This window comes from Silene latifolia, chromosome 2 (genome assembly GCF_048544455.1).
Source record: "Silene latifolia isolate original U9 population chromosome 2, ASM4854445v1, whole genome shotgun sequence".
Classification (NCBI taxonomy): domain Eukaryota; kingdom Viridiplantae; phylum Streptophyta; class Magnoliopsida; order Caryophyllales; family Caryophyllaceae; genus Silene; species Silene latifolia.
This window is the reverse complement of record NC_133527.1, coordinates 92,475,097-92,493,199: the sequence shown is the minus strand read 5'-3', so window position 1 is coordinate 92,493,199 and position 18,103 is coordinate 92,475,097. Positions and strand designations below refer to the sequence as shown.

Here is an 18,103-nt window from a genome sequence, read left to right as displayed (position 1 = left end):
TTTTTGTAGCAATTGTGTTAATCTGTTATGATGGAAAAAGAAAGAAAAAAATATGAAGCAAAAAGAAGAAAAAAAAAGAAAAAAAAGTCAGATTTCGAAAAAAAAAGGTAAGAAAAAAAAAGATTGCCTCATTCGGTTTTGTTAAGAGATTATAAAGTGGCTTGCTAGAGTCTAATGCATTTTTGGAGAGTGATTCATATTCTCTCATGTGTTGTCAAAGTTGAGATAATTTCTCTAGTTGGGTTAGTTTATGCTTATTATTATAGATTTGGTTTTGGTTTTAGCGCGCGACTACGGTCCTGGCCTCACATATCTAAACGTGCTTTGGCACAAACCACTTCTATACCATTCACCTGTTTTCCACCTTGTTGTTCTTGATACATATACTTTTGTCTATATTATGGATGCGTATTAGTTGGAGAAATTTCTATCACATTAGAATACATGCATGTTTCATAAGTTGAGTGAGTGTCGTAATTATTTCTATCTTACATATAACTCACCCCTTTATGAGTGCATGAGTGAATCCGCGAGAATCCAACTAATTCGTCTTGCAAGATTGAAAGGTATTTGGCTGAGTTACGGTATCATGTCACATCTTGAGTTGAGATGCATTTTTCTATTACCCGTGCCTTTGAATTTGTTTTATTGGCACAATTTGGTCACTCCTTTGTTATAAATATGGATAGCTGGGGATTTGTATGTGCATCAACATTAGCTCTGAGTTATTCATTCACAATTTGTATGATTGCTATTTTGTATTGTGTGTTGCTTTGCTTAGGGACAAGCAATAAGTTGGTTTGGGGGAGTTTGATCAATCACATTTATATATACTTTTATGACTCCCTTCAAGTTGTTTCTGATACGATTTTCGTGCTAATTATGTCATTTATATGCCTTTTACATTAGAATGTTGATATTGCCGCTACTTGGTGTTTAAATGAAGGAATGACGCATTTATGAAGTAAAATGAGTAAAGGGGAGCGCCGCGGAATTGACATGACGGAATACACGAAGCATGTCACGGAAAACTAGAAGAGTGAAAGATAAGATGTGAAGATTGCACGGAAGAAAGCTGAGAAGAAAGCTGATAAGATGCCTTTGAATGGTGAAACTTTTGGTTTCTTTCCAGGGAAACGAGGCTTGAGACAGGGGGATCCTTTGTCCCCCCTCTTGTTTACTGTATGCCTGGAATACCTTTCCAGGATCTTAAATAGACTGGTTGAACTGGATGGCTTCAAGCACCACCCTCTTTGCAAGAAGTTGAACCTCACTCACCTTTGTTTTGCAGATGATCTGCTAGTTTTCTGTAGAGGGGACTGGAATTCTATGATCGCCGCAATGAGAGCCGTAGCAACGTTCATCGCTTGCTCTGGTTTCTGAGATGAATAAACAAAAGTCTAATATCTATGGTAATGGACTGCCTCACACTATTCTGGAACAATTTGCTGATTTAACAGGCCTTAAAATTGGGAAGCTGCCTTTTAGATATTTAGGAGTCCCTATTTCTGCTAAGAAACTATCTACTCTAGATTGTCATATGTTGGTAGAGAAAGTGGTGGATAGAATTAGAGCTCTGGGCACGAAAAAGCTCTCTTATGCAGGAAGATTGGTGTTGATCAAAAGTGTGCTTAGTAGTCTTCATAGTTACTGGGCTAGGATTTACATCATTCCCACCAGTATTATGGCAAAGATTGAAAGCATCTGCAGAAGTTTTCTTTGGAAAGGGGACCCTCATTCCTCTTCTAATGCTCTGGTGGCTTGGAAACAGGTATGCTTACCAAAGGAGCAAGGGGGTTTAGGGGTGTGTGACCTTAGAAGATGGAATGTGGCTGCTGTGGGCAAGTATGTATGGTGGCTGATGGATAAGAAGGACCGCCTGTGGGTTAAATGGGTGCACAGCATTTATTTAAAAGGCATAGACTGGACTGCATATAAACCATCTCAGGGTAGCAGCTGGGCATGGAAAAGAATCTGCAGGGTCAAGGATAGACTTATTTCTGGGTATATTAATCATGATTGGTTAGAAAATGATGGTATATACTCCATAGCTAGCGGTTACAATTGGCTAGGAGAGGAGCCTAAGGTGGCTTGGCACAGTTTAGTCTGGCACTCTGAGGGCTTTCCTAAGCATCAGTTTATCAGTTGGCTTTATGTGCAAAGACGCATGCTGACTAAAGACAGGCTTAGCAGATTGTTTAACTGTAGTGAGCTCTTATGTTCTCTTTGTCTACATGCAGATGAAGACCATGATCATCTCTTTTTCTCATGTTCCTACAGTAAGAAGATTCTTCTACTGATTCAAGAATGGACTGGGTTGGAGGTTCCTGAGAGGGACATTCTGAGTTGGCGGCAAGCTCAGAACCTGAATAGGAGGAAAACTGTATCCTTAATAGTACAAGCTTTGGTATACCACATATGGTGGGCTCGGAATAACTGTCACTTCAATCAGCTGGTTTGGCATCCGGAGATTGTTGGGAAGAGGGTCCAATCTGATGTGCAAAATTGGATGGGCAGAGTGTCTAAGGTTAGGAAACAATTAGTGTGGTCTTGATGTAATTCAGTGTGTAAGTTGAGCAGGGGTATGTCTGTATACCCTTAATTTGTTGTTTGGTTGATAAACTAGTTTGTAATAGCCCAATTTTATCAATAGAATTCTTACATTCTACCCAAAAAAAAAAAAAAAAAAAAAAAGAAGAGTGAATACTCGATCGAGTCCGCATGTACTTGATCGAGTATCCTATTTCATTGACGATATTTCCGATATTTCCTAAAAGTCGTCTAAATTATATATACATACATACATATATATATATATATATATATATATATATATATATATATATATATATATTGATGGGTGATGTCGTCGGGTCACATCCAATCAAACACATTTATAATACTCAACATACAACTAGTTAGTGGTAAGTCGAGGTCGATCCATGGGACAGTGGTTACTCAAATTATTCAATCTAATTATGGTTATGCTTGGGGTTGTCACAATTATAATGGGTTGATGATTCTAATCTAATAGATGCAATAAACAAGCAACAAAAGGAAAGATGTAAACAATTGATTAAAAATGCTAGGATATCATGGGGTCATAGGGGATTCATGGGAATTGATCATACAAACATGTTCTCAAATTATAAGCAAGCAATTATTGTTATGATGGATTGAGTTGGGTTATATCTTACAATCCTAGGAAAGTTTGGGTCCCGGAGCCAAATCGATTAGATTGTACAACACCTACAAGTCGACTTAATCTTTCCTACTTAACAACATGCATGGTCTAATGAGACTCGAGTTGGTTTATGTCTTACAAGTCTCATTTAAAAGATAAGAGATGGTAGTAAATGCAAGGATTCATAGGCTTAGCATTTCATCAAACATAACATGTGCATGAGTTGAGATCATAACAAGCAAGCAAATAAACCATGAAAGCATATTAATTTAAGCATGAATCATTCCCCATGTTGGTTTCCCCTAATTACCCACTAATCCTAGCTAAGTAACTACACACTCATGATCAAGTTTAACATGTTAATAAGGTTGTCAATCATACTAACAAAGCCAAACATGATGAACAAGTAAGAAAGATTAACAATAATTAAAACAAGGATTAAGAGAATTATACCTATGGAGATTCCAAAATAATAATGCAAAGAATAATAGAAGAACTTGATGATTGATGGAAGGTTGTCAATCTCCCAATAAACCCAATAATCTTCTAATTACCCAATAATAAACTTGAATTCCTCAATAATAAACTTGAACAATGATTAAAGGAAAGATTAATGTGTAATTTGTGGAAAGATTAAATGATAATCTATTCTAATCTACTACTAATCTAATCTAAGGAAGGATTGATTTAACCTAATGAAAAACTTGATGGTTTGATTATTACAAATGGGGTATATATAGTAGAGCATCATTAGGTTAAGCAAGGGTAAAATAGTAATTACACTTTTTAGATTTGAGCAGGGAGACGCCGGTATTTTTCGAAGGAAGGGCTTCTTTCTTTGAAGCTTGAAGAAACGGATTTGTGCTGGACTGGAATCCGTGCGTCCAAGGGTGAAGACGGGCGGATTGTAGTTCACGTAGCAAGGAAAACTTTCCTGTCTAGAAATGCGCCAGTCCCGAGCGAAATATGAGCGTCCTGAGCCTCAACCCGAGCGGGTTGAAATTGACCCGAGCGGGTTCATCAGTGTCCTGCACCAGATAGGCTTCACCCGCGCGGGTTGAGCTGCTATTCCCTTTCTTTTTGCTTCTTCTAAGATGCCTCCATATACTCTTTATTTCTTCTTCCTTGGTCATCATTCTTGCCTCCTCTTCATACTTACTCCATCAAATATCGTCAATAAGCTTCCAAAAATGCGTGAAAGACGGGAATTTCCGCCTTATTATCTTCTTTCCTACAAAACATGTAAAATGCACTAGGAAAGAAAAATAGAAAACTTTTGACGGATAAAATGATCATGAAATTTTATAAAAGTATGCAAAATAGGTTCAATTAGGGGACTAAATGTGCGCAAATAATGTTCACATCAAATATCCCCAAACCGAACATTTGCTCGTCCCGATTAAAGAGGTTACAAAGACTAGGACCATTATTTAAACTAACCTAATAACATAGCCGATATGAGACAATTAGCGGGTCTCACTCCACCCCTTCATCTCACAACAAGACAACCATGAGGTAGGATGGCTTCTTGCAAGGCAAGGTGGGTCTTGCCAAAATGGCGACACATCCAAACATTAAGCACACAAAATCACATAATGGATGCATCTACAAAAGAATAGCCACTTCCTCATCAAGCGGCGGAGGCACTAAAGAGGAACAAATTTAAGAGCATGTAATCCTTCACAAATACTAGTTCAACAAATTACTAAGGCTAAGAGGATAGCACTAAATTACCTCCAAATGGTGTTAAACTAGACTACTTTCGTCCTCAATTTCCAAATGCTTTCGTCAAGAGCGATCGGATGGTGGTGGAATGATGATCCCTATGATGCTAGTAGCATATGACATGACAAGTCTCGAATTCTCTACAAAAGTAAAGGTCATGGATCGTCCCAAGCTCGACAAAGTGGTTTGACAAAAGGCTTTTTGGGAATGAAATGCTCAAATCTTTATAAACAAAGGGTGGATATGACTAGTATTCAAAATTTTGACCTCATTTAACTTTCACATTTCAAATATTTTAAGATGGGGTTTGTCCCTTCCGGGCTAGTGTCCTTTGCTTTCGCCAATCGCTTATTAGGCAACCGGTTAACCTCTAGACAATAGCTTTTCGGGGTGATAGTCACTTTGTCTCTGGGCGGTCGAATTCACAACCGTGTGGGGGCCCAATTCAATGGATCCCTCTCCAAAGCACATCGAAGTGGTACGCCTCCATCAAAACAACTAAATTTCTCAACATTTCAACATTTCATAACATTTGAGGTTTCCTTAGCAATAAATTACTTCCACATAACAAAATTTTCGAAATGAGCACTTCAAACTAATTGATAGAAAGTATTTTTGGGTTGCCTTACCACAAGGTCAATCAAGGTCACCTAGACAAGTTAACCAAGTCCACATCGCATCACGGGGTTGGATAGGTGACTCACATGCAAACCTGACGTGGCCGTGTCGTTGTACGCCCAATCAAAACACATTTATAATACTCAACAAACAACTAGTTAGTGGTAAGTCGAAGTCGATCCATGGGACGGTGTGCTTTGGTTTCTAAGTCTATCTATCTCAATTTATGCTAGTGTCACGATTTGGTTTGGATTGTAGTTGTGTTCTAGGCTAATGCAAACAATAAGGTAAATCAAGCAATAAAAGGAAAGATGTAAACAAATGATTAAAAGAGCTAGGACGTCATGGGGTCATAGGGGATTCATGGTTTTGATCATACAAACATGTTTACAATTATATGCAAGCAATTTATGTTGTGGAGGAACCGAGTTGGTTTATGTCTTACGGTTCATAGGAAGGGTTGGGTCCCGGAGCCGAATCGATTAGATTGTACAACACCTACAAGTCGACTTACTTTCCTCCTATTCAACTTCTATGCATGGTCTAACAAGACTCGAGTTGGTTTATATCTTACAAGTCGAGTTGAGTAGATAAGAGATGGTTGTAAATGCAAGGATTCATAGGCTTGGCATTTCATCAAACATAACATGTGCATAAAGTTGACATCACAACAAGCAAGCAATTTGATTATGAAAACATATTAGATTAACCATGAATCAATCCCATGTTGGTTTCCCCTAATTACCCATTAATCCTAGCTAAAGAAACTACTCACTCATTATCATGGGAAACATGTCATTAATGGTGTCAATCATCACAACAAGTATAAACATGATAATAGAATGAAGAAATGAACAATAAAGATTAAAGAGTAAAGGAATTATACCAACTTAAGATGATCCAAATAATAAAGCAAGAATAATAGAAGAAACTTGATTGATTGATGGAAGGTTGTCAATCTCCCAATAATAACCCAATAATCTTCAATTACCCAATAATAAACTTGAATAATAAACTTGAACAATAATTAAGGAGAGATTAATGTGTAATTTGTGGAAAGATTGAAGAGTAATCTATTCTAATCTACTCCTAATCTAATCTAAGAGGAATTTCAAATATGGAAACTTGATTATCTCTCATAAAACTTGATGATTTGATTATTACAAATGGGGTATTTATAGTGGAAATTAGGTGGATGCATTAGGGTTAACTAAGGGCTAAACTAGTAATTACACTTTTGAGATTTGAGCAAGGAGGAGCCGGTATTTTTCGAAGGAAGGGCTTCTTTCTTTGTAGCTTGGAGAAGACGAAATTTCGCTGTCTTGGAATCCGTGCGTATTGGAGTCGGGATGGGCGGATTCTGGCTGGGGAAAACGGGCGGATTACGTTGAATCCGGGCGGATTCTGAAAATGCAATCCGGGCGGATTTGGGAGAAGACGGGCGGATTTGGGAGAAGACGCACGGATTGTAGTTCACGTAGAAAGGAAAAGTTTCCTGTCCAGGAATACGCCCGTCCCGAGCGAAATATGGGCGTCCTGGGCTTCAACCCGAGCGGGTTGAGCTGTATCTTGAGCTCGGATTGTAAAACGGGCGTCATTTCCTCATCCGGACTCCTATTGGAGTGATTCAAAAGCCTAGATCACTTGATTTTTCGATGCCGTTCCATCTACCATATTTTCATAGCCAAAGGAGCAACCCTTGGTTCGGTTTTCGAGCGATTTCTTCTTGTAATGCCTTCCCTCGCGTCATTCTTACTTTTAACCCTTTGATCCTTCTATATACACTTTATTCCTACATACTTGGCCATCATTCTTGTCTCCTCTTCATACTAGTCCATCCAATATCATCAAAAAGCTTCCAAATATGCACGAAAGACGGGAATTTCCGCCTTATTATCTCCTTTTCTACAAAACATATGAAATGCAATAGAAAAGCAAATAGGAAGGTTTTGACGGATAAAATGGCCATGAAATGCTATATTAGTATGCAAAATAGGCTCAATTAGGGGACTAAATGTGCGCAAATAATGTTCACATCAAAACCCTTGACTAGGCTTTGGGTCATGGGTCAAAAGACACTAGTATGACACTATCTAGGGTGTTTTACAACCATTCTAGTAGGCAAAGTCTTAAGTTGAAAAAGTATTTGTAATGGGTTAGTTGCTCTTGTCAAAGTTCTCAATTAGGCACTTTTCAAAATATTTTATCTAAATGCAACTACATGCCATGATGCAACTATTATATACATCCTAATGCAAGTGATTCTATCAACTAATATGACATATAAACTAAATGCAAGTCCTAAGTTCACATTGTTGTACCGCATCAATCAAAATAAAGCCACATAGTCATTAACATAAAGAGGAAAAAGGAGATTGGAAAGATCATACCATGCGGTCTTCATGATCCTCATGTCTCGGATGTGGCGTAGTCGATCAATGTGAACAAGGATAGAACAAACACAATATATACAAACAATATATACAAAACTACACTACAAAGGAAATGAACATGTTTTTGGTTTTTCCAATTTTTCAAATTTTTATGGTTTTTGTTTTTATGAAATTAAAAGAACATATTTTTGTGATTTTGCAAAAATTTTCAATTTTTATGCATTTTTGGAATATAAATTCTCATCCTCCACTTTATTTTGGACATTGTCCTCAATGTACATGTAGGAGTAGGAATAAAAAGAAAATTCATGTTTTTGGTTTTTTTGATTTTTTTTGAAATAAAGTACAAATGCAATGATATGATATGAATGAATGCATACTCTAACTAAATGCAATTCTATATGATATATATAACAAATGAATGCAATCTAAACTATACTATATGATGCATGTTTTCTGATACGTGCATTTTATATAGTCTTTTTAGCCTAATTCATGCACGTATTTCTATGCTTTTATCGTGGTTTTATGCTACGAAATGCCCCGAATATGCTACTTTGGTTTGTTTTGTTTTATTTGCAGGAATGAACCCAAAAGTAGTGAAATCAAGCCTTTTACCATCCTTTTAGCATGCATTTGGAGGAAGAGTGAATTTGGAGCGGAAATGAAGCTATTTTGAGATGCGCATTGGAGTAAGGAAGTTAGGCGAGCCAAGAGAGTGCTTCAATTTGCTAGTTCCTGCTTGTAAGAGCCATATCTCGAGTTCTACAACAGATATTCAGGTGATTCCAATTGGAGATGAAAGTTTGTCCTTTTAGCTTTCCAATGCCACCGGAATCATCCTGTTTGACCAAGTAACGAAGAAATGGCAGCCGTTTGAAGTTCAGTGCGCGAAGCAGGAATTACGCGCTGAGAAGTGCTCGATCGAGAGCCCATTTGCTCGATCGAGAGCTACCTATTCTTGATCGAGTGATTAAAGGGAAAGAAGTCTTCGATCGAGAGGAATTGTTCTCGATCGAGAGGAATGCTAAGGAATATCACTCGATCGAGAGCCTTAAGTGCTCGATCGAGTGGATATTGCTACTGGTTTGGGCTTTTTAGGTTTAATTCCGTCATTAGGTTTAATAAACCTTATTTTCTTATAAATAAGGAGTCAGGATGTCGATGTAAACTCTCTCTTCTCCTCTCTCACACACTCCACTTCGCTACTTTTCTTCTGTCACTTTCACTGTTACTTTTATTTCTTCATTTCCGGACTTAATTCAGTAATTCTTTCTTCTCTTTTCTTCTTTAATTATTATTTAATGCTTATTATTCTTGCTTTAATTCTTGTTCTTACTCATTCCATGTCTAGCTAATTCCCCCTAGTATGTTAGGATTAGGGAAGCCGTGGTAGCGATGCTTTAATTGTATTAAATAGATTAGCCCTGCGATAAGAATTGTATTAGGCAATTTAATTGTTATCCAGTCGAATGTATGCATGCAGGAGACCAATAATTCTAGTTAACCCCGACCTAGATCGAAAGATTGGAAGGGAAGGCTTGCTTAATTACAATAGGGTATTGCAGTGAGGGCGAAAGTTAAGCTGTTTACACTCTAGGGCGGTTTAAGGACCGAAAGGTGACGACCATAGCTCTTCTTATCAATAGTCTAATCGCCTTAATATTCCTGATATAATAGATCTGATAGCTGCCACGGTGGACCGACTCTTAGCATACTCCCTTTCTCTTTTTGCTAATTCCCTTTATCCTTTTTCTCTTGCCTTTGGCCTTAGTAGTTTAGTTACAATCAATTCAACCCCCATCGTGACATCAGACGGATAGAATAGACAAATAGATAGTACACCGCCTCCCTGTGGAGATCGACCCTACTTACCGCTGACTTCTGTTAGTAGTACTTAGGTATTTTATTTTTGGTGTAGAAACGACCGCATTAAATTTTGGCGCCGTTGCCGGGGAGGCAATCTATTTATTTATTTGTTTAATTTTATCTGTTTTTAGCCTCAGGGGATTTTTCCCTTGAGGCCGTTCTGATCTTTTTCCTTGAGTCTTTGTTTTGATAGGCCTTACGGTACTACCTAGACAGTTCTAGGTGAAAGACAAATCAAAGGGAAGGCTTGAGTACCTTTGACCCATCACCGATGTCCCATTATATGGAAGTAGGTGTGATCTCGCTCACGGAGATGTGGTTCTGCGAGCACAATGCGGTGTAGTTGTGCCGCCACATCCACCCTATCAATGGCCACCGCAACAAGATCCTCCCGATATACAAGAAGAAGAAATTGCGGAGCTGAAATCCTTACCGCAGACACTTGCATCTCAATTGCAAGATCGTGACCGAGAGAGGCAAGATCATGATAGACGCACTTCTTCGTGACTTGAAAAGCTCGAAATCGACATTGCTCGGTTAGCAAAGTGAGATACAAGAAGAAGAGGTTGCAGAATCGAGGTCTTTAATGGAGATACTTGCATCTCAAATACAGAATTATGATCGAGTGAGGCAAGAGAGTGATAGACGTGCGGATGCTCAAATCATTGAGTCGAGTCTAAAATTGCTCGATTAATGGTGAGTCGGATAATTGGCAACCAGAAGAGGTATACCTTGCTGAGAACGGTTTTTCCCATGAAAAAACCGTGTTGCCCAATGCTGAGGATGACTTTTATGACTCGGACGACGAGTTTCTATCACATTTCATTGCCCCACACGAGGATTTCAACACAGATAGAGGAATCACTCGATCGAGTGACTTATACTAGTCGATCGAGTGATTTCCCAGAAAAACTTGCTCGATCGAGTGATACCACCGCTTTCGATCGAGTGGGATTCAGGAGGAAGTTGGTCGATCGAGTGACTATTCTGCTCGATCGAGTGAATTGCGGGAAGAGATTGGTCGATCAAGTAATTATTCTCGCTCGATCGATGAAATGGCCATTGGGAGCTTTGGTTCGTCATTTTGGTTTGATTTGGATGACGAGTCTGACGATGATTACGGTGAACCTCCCCTATTCACAGCCGAGTCGGATACACTTGAAGCTGCGATCTACGGGGCAGATTCCACCGAGGAGGTTGATGAAGAAGCAGTTGAGACGGTAATTGCTCCTAGCACGGAAGAGGTAATAAACTCTTTTACCTATGATTCCGTCATTGAGAGCGACCGATCGGAGGTAGTAAACGATAATTTTATTATTGTTTGTTCTAATAGTATTTTGCCTCGTTTGACTCGCATGTTGTTCCTTTTAAAGTTATACCTCCTCTCATGTGGTCGATTAATTTAAAGATTTTTCACCGTCCTCATCATTTCAAAATCGTTAATCGAATCGGGACCCCATATATTGACGATTGCTCCCGCGCTCCTTTATTTTGTGGATAAATTTAGGAGCGCCCATAGAAAATTTGTCGGACTTAAACGGTTGTTTAATTTTATTTCCTATTTTCGTATTCCACTTTTGTGCTACTTATGCTTTTGTGTAGCACATGCGCAGCTATTTGACAAAGTTCTGTCGCGCGCTTTGAGCTGTTTTGATTGTGACTAATTAGAGAGGCTCGAAGAAAAAGAAGGTCGAGTGGGACTGATGAAGCTAGCGCTACCCGGGAGGCAACCCGGCGATTTATTTCTGCATTTATATTTCCCTTAAGTTGTAATAAATGGATTTATACCATAGACTATCTCAGTATGCTTGTCTTGCTAGTTTGCGGGCTGTTCTTATTGCGTTCTGCAGGAAATACGATGAGAAGTGCTCGATCGAGTGCTTTCTGTACTCGATCGAGCACTTGTGCTGCCAAATCCTCTCGATCGAGCTAGTATCTACTCGATCGAGCACCTGCAAGATGAAAACTACTCGATCGACTGGTATCTTCCTTGATCGAGCAGTTTTAGATGCCCATTCACTCGTGTTGACTTGGATTAGCTTCCTGAGACGGTTTTCCGGGCCCTTAGCAACCTCCCATTTCATGGTCGGTTTGGGGAGGTCCCCTTATTCGCGCATTTGGTGAGTTTTCCGCTTTTTACTCTCTTTCTCCTTTAGTTTGCATTTCCTTTCCATGTTTTGGTACAATGGGGGCATTGTACGGTTTGGTTTGGGGAGGTTATGCATCCATATCTGTGTCTGCATATTGTTTTTATTTGCATTTCAGTTATCACATTTAATTTTCTGTTTGCATTGTTTTTATTTCATAAAAATTAAAAAAATTCAATAAAAATTTGAAAAATTGTTAAAATTCAAAAAATTCACGTTTATTTTAGCATATAGGTTGAGTCGGAACGGCAGATTTCCATGACGATATTGCTCTATAACTGTCTTTTTGCTTAAGCCTTGCATTAAACTATTATCTTATTAGCTTTGTCTCTTTGCATAATCTACGAGTTTATGTTTAAATTTAGCTGAACGAATAGACTTGACCTGAAATTTTGGCAACCTACTTATAATTTCTAAGATTTAGAGCCTTATAAACTGGTGTCATTTATGACCAGTTTCATGTAGGATTGTGAGTAGTTACTCCTTGCATAACATGTATCATCAATTTGCACATATATGAAATTCAATTGCTTTTTGCCGTCATACATTCGGGTTAGTGGTTGGTGTCACATGCAGGGAGGTGCTTACATTTTCCCTTTCTTTCATTTTTACCCATTTAACTCCACATTAGCCAAATTTGCCAGTTGACCCTTTAGCTACATCCAAATTTAGCCTGCCTTGTCAAGCTAGTTTAGATTGTTGTTTTGCGGTATATATTTCATTGTATCAAATATTGGCGCATATTCTATTGAATCGGAGTTGGTATTTTATGAAGAAAAGGAGGATGATGGAAAAAAAATGACGTGAAAAAGAAAAAAAAAAAAAAAAAAGAATTCGAAAAAGAAGAAAACAAGAAACCGTGAGTAAAGAAAAAAAATATAGAAAAAAAAATCGAAAAGAAAAAAAAAGATGTTGTTAGTTGACGGTTTCTACTCCTATGTTCTATCTTACATAATTTGAGGAGTATGTTTGGTTTGGTTTGGTGAGTTTTATGCCAAGTGACGGGCATTGTGTTTATTCATAATTGAGTTGGAATCGGACGTTTTCATATGGTTTTGTTTAGGTACTAGCTTGATCACCTATACCTCCACATTCTCATAAATGTTTTGCCTTTTCTTACCCATTGCCTCACTTTACCATATTTTTGTAAGCCCTCGGCTGTGACAGGACCTGGTTGGTTGGAATGTGTGTACGGTAGCTAGAATTGTCTATCATATTAGTTGCATGCATGTTTATGTGGGTCGTAGTCTAGGTGAGCGACTATTTCTCTTCCTCTCTTATACATATTTATGCTTACCCTTTGCTTCATGAGAGAAGAGTGACCCGTGAGAGTCCATTATTGAAGGTCTTGCAAGGTCGGCGGTTCAGCTTTATTATAGACATCTTACAACTCGTTTGCATTTGACTGTCTAGCTACAAGTGTTAGTTTGCTTGCATTAAATTGGCTTAAGTGGGCATTTGTAGCTAGCTCTGAGTTATCTTTTCCGTTCCATTAGTTGCATTTTAGTTTACTCGGGGACGAGTAAAGGTTTGGTTTGGGGAGATTTGATACGTGCATTTTATATAGTCTTTTTAGCCTAATTCATGCACGTATTTCTATGCTTTTATCGTGGTTTTATGCTACGAAATGCCCCGAATATGCTACTTTGGTTTGTTTTGTTTTATTTGCAGGAATGAACCCAAAAGTAGTGAAATCAAGCCTTTTACCATCCTTTTAGCATGCATTTGGAGGAAGAGTGAATTTGGAGCGGAAATGAAGCTATTTTGAGATGCGCATTGGAGTAAGGAAGTTAGGCGAGCCAAGAGAGTGCTTCAATTTGCTAGTTCCTGCTTGTAAGAGCCATATCTCGAGTTCTACAACAGATATTCAGGTGATTCTAATTGGAGATGAAAGTTTGTCCTTTTAGCTTTCCAATGCCACCGGAATCATCCTGTTTGACCAAGTAACGAAGAAATGGCAGCCGTTTGAAGTTCAGTGCGCGAAGCAGGAATTACGCGCTGAGAAGTGCTCGATCGAGAGCCCATTTGCTCGATCGAGAGCTACCTATTCTTGATCGAGTGATTAAAGGGAAAGAAGTCTTCGATCGAGAGGAATTGTTCTCGATCGAGAGGAATGCTAAGGAATATCACTCGATCGAGAGCCTTAAGTGCTCGATCGAGTGGATATTGCTACGGGCTGGGCTTTTTAGGTTTAATTCCGTCATTAGGTTTAATAAACCTTATTTTCTTATAAATAAGGAGTCAGGATGTCGATGTAAACTCTCTCTTCTCCTCTCTCACACACTCCACTTCGCTACTTTTCTTCTGTCACTTTCACTGTTACTTTTATTTCTTCATTTCCGGACTTAATTCAGTAATTCTTTCTTCTCTTTTCTTCTTTAATTATTATTTAATGCTTATTATTCTTGCTTTAATTCTTGTTCTTACTCATTCCATGTCTAGCTAATTCCCCCTAGTATGTTAGGATTAGGGAAGCCGTGGTAGCGATGCTTTAATTGTATTAAATAGATTAGCCCTGCGATAAGAATTGTATTAGGCAATTTAATTGTTATCCAGTCGAATGTATGCATGCAGGAGACCAATAATTCTAGTTAACCCCGACCTAGATCGAAAGATTGGAAGGGAAGGCTTGCTTAATTACAATAGGGTATTGCAGTGAGGGCGAAAGTTAAGCTGTTTACACTCTAGGGCGGTTTAAGGACCGAAAGGTGACGACCATAGCTCTTCTTATCAATAGTCTAATCGCCTTAATATTCCTGATATAATAGATCTGATAGCTGCCACGGTGGACCGACTCTTAGCATACTCCCTTTCTCTTTTTGCTAATTCCCTTTATCCTTTTTCTCTTGCCTTTGGCCTTAGTAGTTTAGTTACAATCAATTCAACCCCCATCGTGACATCAGACGGATAGAATAGACAAATAGATAGTACACCGCCTCCCTGTGGAGATCGACCCTACTTACCGCTGACTTCTGTTAGTAGTACTTAGGTATTTTATTTTTGGTGTAGAAACGACCGCATCATTTTCTATTAAGCTATGGTCACCTATGATCAAACCTCCCCAAACCGATTTAAACACTATCTCTAGTGTAGAAATGAATAGGTTTGGCCATTAGTAACTATGCATGAATTCTAATCTATATGCAACTATCTATATGAATCATGTGGGATAAATACAATGCAAACTAATCTAATCATGTGAGGTATATTACAATGCAAACTATACATGAGAAATAGGGAAGGAAGGGTCTTACAATCACAATCTCAATCAAAGCCTCCATCATTAAGGCTATCATCATCTCCACTTTCTTCTTCTTCTTCCTCTCCTCCTCTTTGGTCATCTTCATTCAAGCCTTGGTTTGGGAACACAAGGTGCGGTTGCACCCAAGAAGGCCTAGGACCATTGGGATCAATAAACCCTTGTTGTGCCATATGATAATATTGAGGATAGAGGGCCAAATAGTTGTCTTCTTGCCCTCGGTGCATCCTAACATCCACGTTGCTTATCATACCCATCAATATATCCATGGCCGATGGCGGGCTACTCGGGCGAGGGGGAGGAGGTGAAAAGGGTCGGTAGACATGGGGGTATGGAGGTATCTCCGCATATGAGGGCCGAACACCATGAAGGAATGGTGGAAATCCAAGGCTTGGACCTTGGGACGGTGGTGGTGCATGGGAAGGAGTAGAAGGTGCCTCCTCACGTCTCCTAGGTGGTGGAACCCTAATCCTCTCAATGGGGAGGAGGTAGCTCGGCATAGGTGCAAGGTAACTCGACCTAGGTGTGATAGGAGGAAGGTCCCAACAAGGAAGGGTGAATGTAGTGCTTCCCTTGGTGTACCAATCAATACCTCTCAAATCATTATATTTGCACCATTTGTGATGCCTAAAGATGACCCTCTCATTAAGTAAAGTATCTCCGGGTAGAGTTTCAAACCTCCCATCATCATTAAACCCCGGACATAAAGCATCGACCATCCTAGTCACAAGACCACCCATCACAATTCCCTTTGATTTTGTCGTACCCTTTGATAAGTTTCGAAATCGGACAAGTAATTCAAGAGCGGGATTAAAGTTGTACTTTGGCAAACCTTGGACATTCAAATATGACTCAAGAAAAGTCATGTCAAGTTGACTCACACATCCCGTGTCACTTCTACCATGAATAGTCCCCGCTATAAATTGATGCCACATCCTAATAACCGGGTCATGAATGCAAAAGGCATGACACCTCTTAAAACTCTCTAATTCCAGACCGATGATTGCTCTCCACAAATGTGACTCCGTGAACCCCACGGGCTTTTCAAGGTCGGTCTCGGGTATCGTAAGCCCAAAGATTTCACCAAAGGTACTCAAATGCATTTTATGGGTCTCATTACACAACCTAAATTCCAAAGACACCCCATATGTCTCTCCTTCAAATACTTTGAGACTAGACAAGAATTCCAAGGTGAGGCTAAGATATGTTTCCTCATGCATATTAAATAAAGTCTCAAGACCCATTTCTCTAAATAAGGACTCGGTTCGTCCTTCAATACCAAGTTTATCCAAAGTTTGACGACAAATGAAACGAGTGGGTTCGAACTCCTTACCAAGTAGTTTCAAAAATCGCCTCATATGCTCATTTTTTATGAATACTACCTCCGGGAAATCATCATGTTGCTCAATCTCCGGTACTAGCTCCTCTTCTTGCATTTGGAAATCCGGTGGAGCATTAGAATTGCTTCCTTTTCTTCTTTTTGATCCCTTAGAAGTAGTAGCCTTACTCTTGCCCCAAAAATTCATTGTTGTAGCCTTGAAAACCACCAAGTATCACTACCCAAGAATGCTTCAAATTTCCACAAATAAGTGCCAAACAACCTTAAAAATGCCTTACTAGAACACTAAAAGCAATGTAGTGAAGCTAGAAGGCAAAAATCAAACCCGAAAATCAATTGTTGCTCACGGATTTTTGGAGCTCCAATTTTTGAAATAATGAAAATGGGTGATTTTGAGCAAATAGAAGGTTGGAAAGTTGGTTTTTATTGTGTAGAAATGGTTTAGAATGATTTTTAGAGTAATTAGATGGTGATTTGGTTGGATTTTGTGGTTATTTGGGTGAGTTTTGTGAGTTGAGGTTGAGTTTGAAGGTAGAAGATGAAGATGGTAGGTGAGCTATAAGTGTAGAGTGAATTTTTTAGCTGAAAATCAAAGCATTCACGGGTCAAAGGCTGAACACGGGTGGGGTAGTATTATTCTGCCCGTGATTCTGTGAAAAAGCAGCATTTAGAGGGTGGACCCGCTCGGGACAGAACTGACCCGCTCGGGTTGGCTGAGAACTCGCTCCAGACAGTATCAACCCGCTCGGGTTGGCAGCAAAGACGGGCGTCTTTCTTAAAATCCGCTCGGATTCTTGGGCAGAGAATTTTTCTTCTTTTCTTGGCCTTCAACCCGCCCGGATTTATCTCGGGATGGGCGTCTTTTTTGAGAATTTGGCCCAACACCTTTCCCTTGATAACACACTTACTCATAAGCCCAAATTTTCCATTTTCTTCATCTCTTGACATTTTTCATCTTCTCATTTTTATGAATTTCCTTCAAAAACTCAATTAAAAATATGAGATACCTCCCTTTCATCTCTCATGCAATTAAATGAATGCAAAACTACACTAAATGCATATATACAAATTAATGGTTATTAAGGAACTCCATCAAACTAAAGATTATCAATAAACAATTTCGTGGAAAATCATCACTAGCACTCAAAGCACGTAGAAGTCGGTCAAATTCTTGGGAGTGGGACATGAATAGGCATGCATAGCAACACAAGATTATGCAATTGAAAAATGCCCAAGTAAAAGACGGAACAAGCATATCAAGAGCATCATGACAAAAATCATAAGAGAAATGATGGATGGAAGAAACATGAAATGGGTAGTTGGTTGGCAATTCACTCAACTCATCCTCCAAATAGTCAAAATCACCACATTCAATGCAAGTACTCTCATTATCATCCAAGGTGATTTTAAGGGTGTCTATTTGGGGTTCCCAAACGTCCTCATCATATTCCTCATCCCAACAAGGTCCATTATCAAAGGGGTTGTCATAGCAAGGCTCACCAAGCTCAACACAATTGTCTCCCTCAAATATGTCATCCTCAAAGGGTGAGTTTTCACTCAAGCTCTCAT

General features: G+C 39.0%; 1 protein-coding gene across 1 annotated transcript; it reads left to right on the top strand.

The window, feature by feature from the left end:
* Window positions 1-1,384: 1,384 nt before the first annotated feature.
* Window positions 1,385-2,554, top strand: LOC141641090 (uncharacterized). Its single transcript, XM_074449767.1, has one exon. It carries the CDS (start codon window positions 1,385-1,387, stop codon window positions 2,552-2,554), a length of 1,170 nt encoding a protein of 389 aa, XP_074305868.1.
* Window positions 2,555-18,103: the final 15,549 nt, after the last annotated feature.